The following is a 14,869-nucleotide window of genomic DNA, read 5'->3' on the forward strand; positions in this document are numbered from 1 at the left end:
TGCACTGTCAGAGGGTCAGTACTGAGGGAGTGCCGCACTGTCAGAGGGTCAGTGCTGAGGGAGTGCTGCACTGTCAGAGGGTCAGTACTGAGGGAGTGCCGCACTGTCAGAGGGTCAGTGCTGAGGGAGTGCCACACTGTCAGAGGGTCAGTACTGAGGGAGTGCTGCACTGTCAGAGGGTCAGTACCGAGGGAGTGCTGCACTGTCAGAGGGTCAGTACTGAGGGAGTGCTGCACTGTCAGAGGGTCAGTACTGAGGGAGTGCTGCACTGTCAGAGGGTCAGTGCTGAGGGAGTGCTGCACTGTCAGAGGGTCAGTACTGAGGGAGTGCCGCACTGTCAGAGGGTCAGTGCTGAGGGAGTGCTGCACTGTCAGAGAGTCAGTGCTGAGGGAGTGCTGCACTGTCAGAGGGTCAGTACTGAGGGAGTGCCGCACTGTCAGCGGGTCAGTGCTGAGGGAGTGCTGCACTGTCAGAGGGTCAGTACTGAGGGAGTGCCGCACTGTCAGAGGGTCAGTGCTGAGGGAGTGCTGCACTGTCAGAGGGTCAGTACTGTGGGAGTGCCGCACTGTCAGAGGGTCAGTACTGAGGGAGTGCCGCACTGTCGGAGGGTCAGTACTGAGGGAGTGCTGCACTGTCAGAGAGTCAGTGCTGAGGGAGTGCTGCACTGTCAGAGGGTCAGTACTGAGGGAGTGCCGCACTGTCAGAGGGTCAGTACTGAGGGAGTGCTGCACTGTCAGAGGGTCAGTACTGAGGGAGTGCCGCACTGTCAGAGGGTCAGTACTGAGGGAGTGCCGCACTGTCAGAGGGTCAGTCCTGAGGGAGTGCTGCACTGTCAGAGGGTCAGTACTGAGGGAGTGCCGCACTGTCAGAGGGTCAGTACTGAGGGAGTGCCGCACTGTCAGAGGGTCAGTGCTGAGGGAGTGCTGCACTGTCAGAGGGTCAGTGCTGAGGGAGTGCCGCACTGTCAGAGGGTCAGTACTGAGGGAGTGCCGCACTGTCAGGGGAGATGTATATACTCTCGGGTTTGAGTTCCATAATCCAGGCCGACCCTCCCCAGAGGATGCTGGTGTGAGGTAGAGTGTGTGGTCGGAGGTGGTGGAGACTGAGTAACTGTGTCTCTGTCTCTCTCTAGAGAGCGCTCGCTGGCGAACAAGCTGCTACGACGGACGGAAAAGAAAATGAAAGAGCTGATTCTTCAAATCGAGGATGAGCGCCGGCATGCCGACCAGTTCAAGGAGCAGGTGGGGGTGGGGTTAGTTCGGCCGGGTTGGCGGGGAGGGGAAGGAGGGTGGTGATTGGGGAATGTGGGTGTGAAGGCTGGAGAGGGCGGGACAACAGGCTCCAGCAGGAACAGGGATCCGGATTACGAAGTCTGCTGCTGATACCAAGTCCGGCTGGAATGTAAGCAGCGGGGAGGTCACAAAGGCTCAGCCAAGGGACACGGAGAGGCTGAGTGAGGGAGGGGAGGGTGGGATACTTGGCAGAAGGGGTACAGCGTGGAAAAGTGTGACCTTGCCCACTTTGGCAGGAAGGATAGAAAATAAGATTATTATTTAAAGAGAGAGAGATTGCAGAGTTCTGCGGTCCAGAGGGATCTGCTCCAACCTTTCCCTGTTAGACAATCCCCTTCACCCCAGGAATCGGCCCAGTGACCCTTCTCTGAACTGCCTCCAATCCGAGTCTATCCCTCCCTCAGTAAGGAGACCGGAACTCTGCGCAGTACTCCAGCTGCAGAAACACCAGTGCCCCGGACAGTTGTAGCGAGACTTCCTGACTTTTATACTCCATCCCCCTTTGCAATAAAATTGCCTTTCTAATCAGGGCATTGGTGAGACCACATAAAAACATAACAACTAGGAGCAGGAGTGGGCCATCTGGCCCCTCGAGCCTGCTCCACCATTCAATAAGATCATGGCTGATCTTTTTGTGGACTCAGCTCCGCTTACCCGCCCGCTCACCATAACCCTTAATTCCTTTACTGTTCAAAAATTTATCTATCCTTGCCTTAAGAACATTCAATGAGGTAGCCTCAACTGCTTCACTGGGCAGGGAATTCCACAGATTCACAACCCTTTGTGTGAAGAAGTTCCTCCTCAACTCAGTCCTAAATCTGCTCCCCCTTATTTTGAGGCTATGCCCCCTAGTTCTAGTTTCACCCGCCAGTGGAAACAACTTCCCTGCTTCTATCTTATCTATTTCCTTCATAATCTTATATGTTTCTATAAGATCTCCCCTCATTCTTCTGAATTCCAATGAGTATAGCCCCAGTCTACTCAGTCTCTCCTCATAAGCCAACCCTCTCAACTCCGGAATCAACCTTGTGAATCTCCTCTGCACCCCCTCCAGTGCCAGTATATCCTTTCTCAAGTAAGGAGACCAAAACTGTAGACAGTACTCCAGGTGTGGCCTCACCAGCACCTAATACAGCTGCAACATAACCTCGCTGTTTTTAAACTCCATCCCTCTAGCAATGAAGGACAAAATTCAACTTGCCTTCTCACTCCTCAGTACCTGCTGCACCTGCAAACCAACTCCTTGTGACTCTTGCACAAGGACACCCAGGTCCCTCTGCACAGCAGCATGCTGCAATTTTTTACCATTTAAATAATAGTCCATTTTGCTGTTATTCCTACCAAAATGGATGGCCTCACATTTACCAACATTGTACTCCATCTGCCAGACCCTCACTTAAACTATCTATATCCCTTTGCACACTTTCAGCGTCCTCTGCACACTTTGTTCTGCCACTCATCTTCGTGTCATCGTCGAATTTTGACACACTACACTTGGTCCCCAACTCCAAATCATCTGTGTAAATCGTAAACAATTGTGGTCCCAACACTGATCCCTGAGGCACACCACTAGTCACTGATCGCCAACCAGAAAAACACCCATTTACACCCACTCTTTGCTTTCTGTTAGTTAACCAATCCTCTATCCATGCTAATACATTACCCGTAACACCGTGCACCTTTATCTTATGCAGCAGCCTTTGGTGCGGCACTTTGTCAAATGCCTTCTGGAAATCCAGATACACCACATCCACAGGTTCCCCATTGTCCACTGAGCACGTAGTGTCCTCAAAGTTGGTTAAACATGAACCCATGCTGCGTCTTCCCAATGGGACAATTTATATCCAGATGTCTCGCTATTTCTTCCTTGATGATAGATTCAAGCATTTTCCCAACTACAGAAGTTAAGCTAACCGGCCTATACCAGACTAATCCCAGGAATGGGCGGGTTGTCTGATGAGGAAAGGTTGGGAGAGGCTGGGCTTGTATCCGCTGGAGTTTAGAAGAGTAAGAGGCGACTCGATCCAAACCTTTCAGATCCTGAGGGGGTCTCGACAGGGCGGGTGTGGAGAGGATGTTTCCTCCTTGTGGGAGAATCTGGAACTGGGGAAGGGGGGGGGGGCACTGTTTAAAAATAAGGAGCGGCCCATTTCAGACGGGGGAGAAATGTTTTCTCTCGGAGGGGAGGGGAGGGGGGGGGTGAGTCTCTGGAACTCTCTCCCTCAGAAGGCAGTGGGAGCAGAGTCTGAATGTTTCCAAGGCAGAGCGGGATAGATTCCCGATTAACCAGGGGGTGAAAGGTTATCGGAGGGTCGAGGTTACAGTCAGATCAGCTGTGATTGTATTGAGTGGGGGGAGCAGGGCTCGAGGGGCCGAGTGGCCTATTCCTGCTCTGTATTTGTACGTTTGTGCATCTCGATGCTAATTTGCCATTGACGCGCCTTGTTAAGCCGAATGTCTTGGCTTTGCACTTCAGGCGGAGAAGGCGTCCCTGCGCATGAGGCAGCTGAAGAGGCAGCTGGAGGAGGCCGAGGAGGACTCCTCGAGGGCACACACCTCCCGCCGCAAGCTGCAACGCGAGCTGGAGGACGTGACAGAGACGGCGGAAGCCATGAACCGAGAAGTCAGCACACTGAAGAGCAAGCTGAGGTAAGGAGGAACTCTACCTTGTCGAGGGGTATCGGTGGCTGGAGGGGGCGGGGGGGGGGGGTCACATCCTTCTCTGCCCTCACCAAACCTCAATCCATGGAGACGGACCTGCCGAGGGACCACAGCAGGGTTGGTTGTGCCTCTCCATCTCTCCCCCCACCCCTCGGACAGAGGGGCAGGGCTTGTACCTATTGGGAGCTGTATACTGTGCTCCACATTGCCCCCCCCCAAACCTCCGCTCAGAGAGGAAGGGGACGTCACAGTTTAAAAAGTAGACTTCCAAATTACAACCCATGGCCCCCACCTCCTAAAAGGATAATGGGGGTTCCCATTGACCAGACACTGAACCAGACCCAGCCGTATAAATACTGTGGCTCCCAGAGCAGGTCAGAGGCTGGGAATCCTGCGGAGAGTAACTCACCTCCTGACTCCCCCCTCCCAAAGCCTGTCCACCATCTACAAGGACACAAGTCAGGAGTGGGATGGAATACTCTCCACTTGCCTGGATGAGTGCGGCTCCCAACAACACTCGAGAAGCTCGACACCATCCAGGACAAAGCAGCCCCCGCTCGATCGACACACTAACCCCCACCTTCAACACTCACTCCCTCCACCACCGACACACAGAGGCAGCCGTGTGTACCATCTACAAGATGCACTGCAGCGACTCACCAAGGCTCCTTCAACAGCACCTTCCAAACCCGCCACCTCTACCACCTGGAAGGACAAGGGCAGCAGACACATGGGGAACACCCCCACCTGCAAGCTCCCCCTCCGAGCCCCACACACACCATCCTGACTTGGAAATATATCGGCTGTTCCTTCACTGTCGCTGGGGTCAAAATCCTGGAACTCCCTCCCTAACAGCACTGTGGGTGTACCTACACCACACGGACTGACTGATGTCCAATCACAATCCTGGAACTCCCTCCCTAACAGCACTGTGGGTGTACCTACACCACACGGAACTGACTGATGTCCAATAACAATCCTGGAACTCCCTCCCCAACAGCACTGTGGGTGTACCTACACCACACGGGACTGACTGATGTCCAATAACAATCCTGGAACTCCCTCCCTAACAGCACTGTGGATGTACCTACACCACACGGAACTGACTGATGTCCAATAACAATCCTGGAACGCCCTCTCTAACAGCACTGTGGGTGTACCTACACCACATGGACTGACTGATGACCAATAACAATCCTGGAACTCCCTCCCTAACAGCACTGTGGGTGTACCTACACCACACGGGACTGATTGATGTCCAATCACAATCCTGGAACTCCCTCCCTAACAGCACTGTGGATGTACCTACACCACACGGAACTGACTGATGTCCAATAACAATCCTGGAACTCCCTCCCTAACAGCACTGTGGGTGTACCTACACCACACGGCACTGACTGATATCCAATAACAATCCTGGAACTCCCTCCCTAACAGCACTGTGGGTGTACCTACACCACACGGGACTGACTGATGACCAATAACAATCCTGGAACTCCCTCCCTAACAGCACTGTGGGTGTACCTACACCACACGGGACTGACTGATGTCCAATAACAATCCTGGAACTCCCTCCCTAACAGCACTGTGGGTGTACCTACACCACACGGGACTGACTGATGTCCAATAACAATCCTGGAACTCCCTCCCTAACAGCACTGTGGGTGTACCTACACCACACGGGACTGCAGCGGGTTCAAGATGGCGGCTCACCCACCACCTTCTCGAGGGGGCAGTGAGGGATGGGTAATAAACGCTGGCTCTGGCCGGCGACACCCACCTCCCTGGGAATGAGTAACAAAGTAGAAACCACTCACCAATTGGGTCAAGCAGATTAGAGGGTTAAACATGGGGATCGAAAGGTGATGTGGGTCGAAGGGGTGTTGAGTCAGGGGGCTCTGGCATCAGCTCTTGGGGAAGTGGCAGCTCCTCTGTAGGGTACTGTGTCACAGGGAGTTAAAAGGAACTGTATCTGTATGAAGCATTGGCAGTAAGATACATTAACCAGTGCCAAAACAAATGGGTCTTTTTTTTGACAAGCAGCGACTAGTGGGGTCCCACAGAGATCAGTGCTTGGGCCCCAGCTATTCACAATAGACACCAATGCTGAGGGAACCAGAGTAATATTTCCAATGCCGATGAGATGGGACTTGGTTGGGAAAGTGAGCGGTGATGGTGTTACAAGGCTTCAAGGTGATTTGGACAAGTTGAGTGAGTGGCCAAATACAGTATAACGTGAGCGTGAATAGGTGTAAAGTTACCCACTCAGGACGGAGAAACAAAATGGTGGCGTATTAGTTAAATGGTGGTAGATTGGGAAATGTTGTTGTACACAGGGACCTGGGTGTTCTTGTACACCAGTCTCTGACAGCAAGCATGCGGGTACAGCAAGCAGTTAAGTAAATGGTATATTGGCCTTCATTGCAAGTGGACTTGAGTACAGGAGTAAGGATGTCTTACTGCAACTGTACAGGGCCTTGGTGAGACCACACCTGGAGTATTGTGCGCAGTTTCTGTCTCTTTATCTGAGGAAGGATATACTTGCTGCAGAGGGAGTGCAGCAAAGGTTTACCAGACTGATTCCTGGGATGGTGGGATTGTCGTATGAGGAGAGATTGGCTGGACTGGGTCTGTATTCACTGGAATTTAGAAGAATGAGAGATCTGACTGAAACATATAAAGTTCTGACAGGGCTGGACAGACTGGATACAGGGGTGTTGCTTCTCCTGGCTGGAGGACCCAGAACAAGGGATCACAGTCTCAAAATATGGGGGTAGACCATTTAGGACTGAGATGAGGAGAATTTTCTTCACTCAGAGGGTGGTGAACCTCTGGAATTCTCCACCACAGAAGGCTGTGGAGGCCAAGCCACTGAATATATTGAAGGTGGAAATAGATAGATTCCTAGTCTCCAAAGGCATCAGGGGGTATGGGGAGAATGTGGGAGTATTGCATTGAGATAGAAGATCAGCCATAATTAAGTTAAATGTCGGAGTAGGCTAGAAGGGCTGAATGGCCTACTGTTCCTATTTTCTGTGTTTCTGTAGAGGTAAATTATTTATGTCTAATCGCCAACATGGTTGCAAGGTGACCAAGGGTGAGAAGTAAGTTCTCCAGGGTCCAGTGATCATTGAGTTCCCATGTTAAGTCTGAAAGTGACATCCTCCAATCACAGATTTGGAGAGACAGGCAGACACAGAGGGACAGGAAAAAGTCGGAGGGGTAGCTCTGAGAATAGTGAGAAATGATCTAGGCTCATGATGTAGAATCGCTGTGGGAGGAAATGAGGAGGTGTACGAGGCAGAAACTGGGACTGGTTTACAGGGCCCCTAACAGTAGTTATACTGGTGGACAAACAAGGAATGATTTGAGCCTGTAATAGAGGCAATGTCAGGAATTGTGGAAGACTTTAATCTCCATATAATTTGCAGAAATCAAATTGGTCCAGAAGGTGAATTTGTAGAATGTCTTTGTGACAGTTTCTTGGAACAATCCAGTGTGGAACCGATTAGGGATAAAGCTACCTCGGATCATAGAATCCCGACAGTGTAGGAGGAGGCCATTCAGCCCATCGGGTCTGCTGCACAATGTAGTATTGTGTTGTGAAGCAAGGTTAATCAGTAATATCATCATAAAAGATGCTGTGGGAAATAGTGAGCATAACACCATTGAATTCTATGTTAAGTTTGAAAATCACATTCTCCAATCGCAGACCAGAACCGTAAGCTCAAACAAAACCAGTGAGAAAGGTATGTGGGGTGAAACGGTTCAGATAATTTGGGTAAGAAGAGTATCGGGGTAAACCCGGCAGCGGGAAACGTTTAAAGAAACCATTCAGAATGTTCAACAAAATAACTTCCACTGAAGAACAAAAATTTAGCAGGAAGTTAGGGATAGTAAAATAAGAATATTGCCAAAAACAGTTGCATGTTTGGGGATTAGAAACCAGCAGAGGGCCATCACAAAGCTGATGAGAAGGGGAGAAAATCGAATATGAGAGGGAAAGTAGCCGGGAATATTAAAAAAACATTGTAAGAGCTAACAAAGTATATAAAAAAGGAGGAGAGTAGATAAAGTCAATGTTGGTCCTTTAGAAGCAGAGTCAGGTGAAATTAGCATGGGGAACGAGGGAATGGCAGAGGCTTTGAACAAATATCTTGCGTTCCTCTTCACAGTAGAAGACACAGGTTTCACACCAGAAATAGACCAGAACTTAGAGGACCAAGGAGAAACTGAAGAGGCTAAAATCTGACAAACCCCTGGAACGACACCGTAGGGTTCTGAAAGAGATAGCTGTACAGTTAGTAGATGTGCAGACTGACTTTCCACAATTCCTTAGACTCAGGAACGGTCCCATTAGATTAATCTAACGTCCGTTGTTGGAGAAATGCTGGACCCTATTACTAAGGAAGTCTTGTACGATTAGAATAAGTGTTACGCAAAGGAAATGGTGCTTGACAAATTTAGTAGAGTCTTTTGTGGATGTAACTGGTAGGGTAGATAAAGGGAGACTGATCGATATGGTGGACCTGGATTTCCGAAAGGCATTCGATAAGGTGCCACACCAAAGGTAATGGGCAAAATAAGGGCTCATGGAGTTGGGGAGACAATATCTTCACACGGACAGAGGATTGGGTGACAGACAGGAAGCAGAGAGTGGGCATAAACGGGGCATTTTTGAGTTAGTAGCTGTGACAAATGGAGGGTCACAGGGATCGGCGCTGGGGCCCCAGCTATTTACAGTCGATATTCATGACTCCGATGGGGGTGAGAGAGCGAGGTATCTAAGTTTGGCAACGATACTGAGCTGGGTGGGAAGGTAAGCTGTGTGGAGGACACAAAGAGATAGGGACAGGTGAAGTGAGTGGGTAACAAGGCGCAGTGGAGTGAGGGGGACGTGTAGGTTACTCACTTCGGGTCACAAGGATGGAAAGGCAGGATATTTGTTCAAAGATGTGGAAGCTGTGAGTGTCGAAGTTCAGGGAGGCTTGGGCGTGAGGATATGAGGAACACCGAGAGTTAGTGTGTGGCTGCAGCAAGCGGTCAGGAAGGTGAATGGTGCGCTGGCCTTTATTGCAAAGAGGATTGGATGGCAGGGATAGAGAAATCTGGCTACAATTCTCCAGGGTGTTAATGAGGCCACGTCTGGGACACTGGACCCAGTTTTGGTTTCCACATTTCACAAAGGATAGACTGACATTGGAGCCTCACAGCGAAGGGGCACTCGATTGGGCTCCTCCTGCTTCTGGTGTGTGGGGTGGTGATCTGGGGCTTCGACACTGACCATTCTTTCTACAGCAGGTGATACCATCTCTCTCTCTCTCTCTCTATTCCCCCCTCCACCTCCCCGTTCCCACCTGATTTGATCTGGTTCCAACCCTGCAGCAGACTGGAGCGACACCAAGCCAAGTAGGTATCAGCAGCCTTGTCCTGTCCTGTCTGTTCTGGCTGCGCAACTGCATGAGGCGTCATCTCGTCCCCACCAACTGGTTCAAGTTCACTCCACCCACCCACCACCTCTGTCTCTCTCTCTCCGTCTCTCGCTTTCTCCCGCTCTGCCTCTCCCGGCCCCCTCGCCCGCCCCTCCCTCGCTCGCCCGCCCCTCGCTCGCCCGCCCCTCGCTCGCCCGCCCCTCGCTCGCCCGCCCCTCGCTCGCCCGCCCCTCGCTCGCCCGCCCCTCGCTCGCCCGCCCCTCGCTCGCCCGCCCCTCGCTCGCCCGCCCCTCGCTCGCCCGCCCCTCGCTCGCCCGCCCCTCGCTCGCCCGCCCCTCGCTCGCCCGCCCCTCGCTCGCCCGCCCCTCGCTCGCCCGCCCCTCGCTCGCCCGCCCCTCGCTCGCCCGCCCCTCGCTCGCCCGCCCCACCCTCGCCCGCCCTGCCCCACCCTCACCCCGCCCTCGCCCGCCCCACCCTCGCCCGCCACGCCCGCCCCACCCTCGCCCGCCCCGCCCCACCCTCGCTCGCCCCGCCCTCGCTCGCCCCGCCCTCGCTCGCCCCGCCCTCGCTCGCCCCGCCCTCACCCACCCCGCCCGCCCCGCCCCCGCCCGCCCCGCCCTCGCCCGCCCACCCCGCCCTCGCCCGCCCACCCCGCCCTCGCCCGCCCCGCCCTCGCCCACCCGCCTCGCCCGCCCCGCCCCCCTCCCCCTCGCTTTCCCTGCCGCTCTCCCTCTCGCTCCTTCTCTCTCGCCCCCTCGCTCTCCCTCTCTCGCTCCCTCGCTCTCCCTCTCTCGCTCCCTCGCTCTCCCTCTCTCGCTCCCTCGCTCTCCCTCTCTCGCTCCCACATCCAGTTGCTTGCATGAAGCATTTTTGTGTGTGTGGGGTTAGTCCCTTCACCGTGTTTTGGTGTGAGGGAGTGTGTGTAGGGTGAGGTCTCGCTCTTTGCACTGCTCACTATCCCCTACTCTCTCTCTTCCCCTCACCCATCTGTGCCTTTCCCTTCCCCAACTCCTGTTGCTCCCTCCGTCTTCTCCCTCCCCCTCTCTCCCTCCCCCCTCTCCCCCCCTCTCTCCCTCTCTCCCCCCCTCTCTCTTTCCTCTCTCCCCCCTCTCTCCCCCCTCTCTCCCCCCTCTCTCCCCCCATCTCCACCCCCTCTCCACCCCCTCTCTCCCCCCTCTCTGCCCCCCTTTCTCCCCCCTCTCTCCCCCCCCGTCTCCCCCCTCTCTCCCCCCCTCTCTCCCCTCCTCTCTCCCCCCCCTCTCCCCCCCTCTCCCCCCTCTCTCCCCCCCTCTCCCCCCCCCTCTCTTCCCCCGCCTCTCTCCCTCCCCTCTCGCCCCCCTCTCTTCCCCCGCCTCTCTCCCTCCCCTCTCGCCCCCCGCCTCTCTCCCTCTCCCTCTCTGCCCTTCCCCCCTCTCTCCCCCCTCTCTCCCCCCTCTCTCCCCCTCACTCCCCCCTCCCCACCTCTCTCCCCCCCCTCCCCACCTCTCCCCCCCTCCCCCCTCCTCCCCTCCCTCCACCCCTCTCTCCCCTCCCTCCACCCCTCTCTCCCTCCACCCTTCTCTCCCTCCACCCCTCTCTCCCTCCACCCCTCTCTCCCCCCCCCCTCCCCCCGCTCTCCCTCTCTCCCCCTCCTCCCCCTCCCCCCTCTCCCCCCCTCTCCCCCCCACTCTCCCCCCCCACTCTCCCCCCCCACTCTCCCCCCCCACCCTCCCCCCCCTCTCTCCCCCCCTCTCTCCCCCTCCTCTCTCCCCCCTCTCTCCCCCTCTCTCCCCCCCTCTCTCCCCCCCCCTCCCCCCCTCTCTCCCCCCCCTCCCCCCCTCTCTCCCCTCTCTCCCCCCCTCCCCCCCCCCCCCCCCTCTCCCCCCCCCTCTCCCCCCCTCTCTGCCCCCCTCTCTCCCCCCCTCTCTCCCCCCTCTCTCCCCCCTCTCTCCCCCCTCTCTCCCCCCTCTCTCCCCCCTCTCTCTCTCCCCCCCTCTCTCCCCCCCTCTCTCCCCCCCCCTCTCTCTCCCCCCCCTCTCTCTCCCCCCTCTCTCTCCCCCCCCTCTGCCCTTCTCTCCTCTCTCCCCCTCCCTCCCTCTCTCCCCCTCCCTCCCCCCACCCCCTCCCTCCCCCCACCCCCTCTCTCCCCCCACCCCCTCTCTCCCCCCACCCCCTCTCTCCCCCACCCCCTCTCTCCCCCCACCCCCTCTCTCCCCCCACCCCTCTCTCCCCCACCCCCTCTCTCCCCCCACCCTCTCTCTGCCCCCTCACCCCCCTCTCTCCCCCCTCACCCCCCTCTCTCCCCCCTCACCCCCCTCTCTCCCCCCTCTCCCTCCTCTCTCCCCTCTCCCTCCTCTCTCCCCCTCTCCCTCCTCTCTCCCCCTCTCCCTCCTCTCTCCGCCCGCCTCTCTCCCTCCCCCTCTCTCTCCCCCCTCTCTGCCCTTCTCTCCTCTCTCCCCCCTCCCTCCCTCTCTCCCCCTCCCTCCCCCCACCTCCACTCTCCCCCCCTCTCCCCTTCTCTCTCCATTCCCCCCCCTCACTCCTCTCTCCCCCCCTCGCCCTCTCTCCCCCCCTCGCCCTCTCTCCCCCCCTCGCCCTCTCTCCCCCCCTCGCCCTCTCTCCCCCCTCGCCCTCTCTCCCCCCTCGCCCTCTCTCTCCCCCCCCGCCCTCTCTCCCCCCCCCTCGCCCTCTCTCCCCCCCCCTCGCCCTCTCTCCCCCCCCCTCGCCCTCTCTCCCCCCCCCTCGCCCTCTCTACCCACCTCGCCCTCTCTACCCACCTCGCCCTCTCTACCCACCTCGCCCTCTCTACCCACCTCGCCCTCTCTACCCACCTCGCCCTCTCTCCCCCCTCGCCCTCTCTCCCCCCCTCGCCCTCTCTCCCCCCCTCGCCCTCTCTCCCCCCCCCCTCTCTCCCCCCCTCGCCCTCTCTCCCCCCTCGCCCTCTCTCCCCCCTCGCCCTCTCTCCCCCCTCGCCCTCTCTCCTCCCTCGCCCTCTCTCCCCCTCGCCCTCTCTCCCCCCCTCGCCCTCTCTCCCCCCCTCGCCCTCTCTCCCCCCCTCGCCCTCTCTCCCCCCCTCGCCCTCTCTCCCCCCCTCGCCCTCTCTCCCCCCCTCGCCCTCTCTCCCCCCTCGCCCTCTCTCCCCCCCTCACCCTCTCTCCCCCCCTCGCCCTCTCTCCCCCCTCGCCCTCTCTCCCCCCCCCGCCCTCTCTCTCCCCCCCGCCCTCTCTCCCCCCTCGCCCTCTCTCCCCCCCCCGCCCTCTCTCCCCCCCCGCCCTCTCTCCCCCCTCGCCCTCTCTCCCCCCTCGCCCTCTCTCCCCCCCTCGCCCTCTCTCCCCCCTCGCCCTCTCTCCCCCCTCGCCCTCTCTCCCCCCTCGCCCTCTCTCCCCCCTCGCCCTCTCTCCCCCTCGCCCTCTCTCCCCCCTCGCCCTCTCTCCCCCCTCGCCCTCTCTCCCCCCTCGCCCTCTCTCCCCCCCTCGCCCTCTCTCCCCCCTCGCCCTCTCTCCCCCCTCGCCCTCTCTCCCCCCTCGCCCTCTCTCCCCCCTCGCCCTCTCTCCCCCCTCGCCCTCTCTCCCCCCTCGCCCTCTCTCCCCCCTCGCCCTCTCTCCCCCCTCGCCCTCTCTCCCCCCTCGCCCTCTCTCCCCCCTCGCCCTCTCTCCCCCCTCGCCCTCTCTCCCCCCTCGCCCTCTCTCCCCCCTCGCCCTCTCTCCCCCTCGCCCTCTCCCCCCTCGCCCTCTCTCCCCCCTCGCCCTCTCCGCCCCCTCTCCCCCTCTCTCCGCCTCCCCTCCCTCTCTCCCCCCTCGCCCTCTCTCCCCCCCTCGCCCTCTCTCCCCCTCCCCCTCTCCCCCCTCGCCCTCTCTCCCCCCTCGCTCTCTCTCTCCCCCCTCGCCCTCTCACCCCCTCTCCCTCTCTCCCCCCTCGCCCCCTCTCCCCCCCTCCCTCTCTCCCCCTCGCCCTCTCTCCCCCCTCCCCCTCTCTCCCCCCTCCCCCTCTCTCCCCCCTCCCCCTCTCTCCGCCCCCCCTCTCTCCCCCTCTCCGCCCCCTCCCTCTCTCTGCCCTCCTCCCTCTCTCCGCCCCCCTCCCTCTCTCCGCCCCCCTCCCTCTCTCCGCCCCCCTCCCTCTCTCCGCCCCCCTCCCTCTCTCCGCCCCCCTCCCTCTCTCCGCCCCCCTCCCTCTCTCCGTCCCCCCCTCCCTCTCTCCGCCCCCCTCCTTCTCTCCGCTCCCTTCCTTGCTCTCGAGTCAGACACTGGGTATGTGTTTTGTGTGTTGTAGAATTTGTTGCATCGACTGGTACCACCTCTCTGTCCCTCTCTCACGTTCCCTCTCTCTCTCTCTCTGTGCAGGCGTGGGGGGCACCTCTCATTCAGCACCAGGATCAGTCGCCGTGTCTTGCAGGCGGAGGGCTCTCTGGAGAATTCCGATGAGGAGACGGACGGCCGAGACGGAGAGAGCAGCGGGAGCCAGCAGACAGTGGGAAGCGAGCAGACTGCAAGTGGCCAGGAGCAGGAGCCACCGGCAGCTCTGGGGGAGTGAGGGGGAGAATGAGGGCCCCTCACCCACCTGCCCTCCCCCTCCATCGACACACTCAGTAACCAGTCCCGGGGCCCCAGCACTCAGTGGCTGTCTGCATGTGTGAAGCACCTCACAGTCGAACAGTCAAGAGAGAGCAACTTGAACTGAGAATTGATTCACCAACAGGATCTTCTGACTCTCCCCCTGACATACTCTCCACCTCTCGCTCCCCCTGCCTTTCTCTTTTGCTCGCGCTCCCTGACTCAGTTTGCCTCCCTCTGATTCCCCCTCCACCTCTCTCTCCCCGACTCTCTCTCCCTCCGACTCTCTGTCTCTCTCTCTCTTTCGATCATGGAGTCCGATCGGAATTTCGCACCATATAGAGGGAGACTGCCTTGCTCTTGATGAGGGGGATGGGATAGAGCGGGGCAGTGGGATAGAGCGGGGCAGAGTGGATAGAGTTTCTCTCGCATCCAGGGACTTTGGAACAGTCCAACCACCAACCCCCTCTCGCCAACTGTAACGTAGGGATCCCGGCCCCTGTGTGTGCACAGCAAGCTCCCATAAACGACTGTGTGATGATGAGGGTGATCGGTTTGTTTCTCTCTCTGTGCTAAAGGAGATACTGGGGGAGGCCCAGGGCCTTGGTCACTGTGTCAGTGGCCATATGCCAATCTCACTCCCCGCCGCTTCCCCCTGATCCCCCAGGGGGCCGCGGGGGGGGAACGCTGGCTTTCGGTGTCCCACTCCCAGTGAGTCAGATGCATGCGCACTCGTAGAAACTGTTCCGAGGGAGAGAGAGCTGTACGTCCCTCCCCCCTCTGCCTATCTTCACCACATCACATCTCTCATCCATGGCCTTCAACACCCTGGTTTTTAAACTGTAATTAAAGGAATACTCTGTAAGCAAAAGCTGCATTTCTTTTTGGAAAAGACAATAAAATGATCGACTGAACCGCGGGGTCCCTCCCCAACCTCCCCCCCCCTTGTCTCCTG

The 14,869-nt window shown here is 58.2% G+C and overlaps 1 protein-coding gene across 1 annotated transcript in view; it reads left to right on the forward strand.

Moving 5' to 3' along the window:
• The window catches only part of LOC144488724 (myosin heavy chain, embryonic smooth muscle isoform-like), a 37,363-nt gene extending 22,494 nt beyond the window's left edge, over positions 1-14,869 (forward strand). The window contains exons 8-11 of the mRNA XM_078206825.1: positions 1,133-1,241; positions 3,769-3,941; positions 9,339-9,362; positions 13,705-14,869. Coding sequence (XP_078062951.1) covers positions 1,133-1,241; positions 3,769-3,941; positions 9,339-9,362; positions 13,705-13,894 — 496 coding nt within the window. The 3' untranslated portion in view covers positions 13,895-14,869. The remainder of the gene's footprint in view (positions 1-1,132; positions 1,242-3,768; positions 3,942-9,338; positions 9,363-13,704) is intronic.

This window comes from Mustelus asterias, unplaced genomic scaffold (assembly GCF_964213995.1).
Source record: "Mustelus asterias unplaced genomic scaffold, sMusAst1.hap1.1 HAP1_SCAFFOLD_1810, whole genome shotgun sequence".
NCBI lineage: Eukaryota > Metazoa > Chordata > Chondrichthyes > Carcharhiniformes > Triakidae > Mustelus > Mustelus asterias.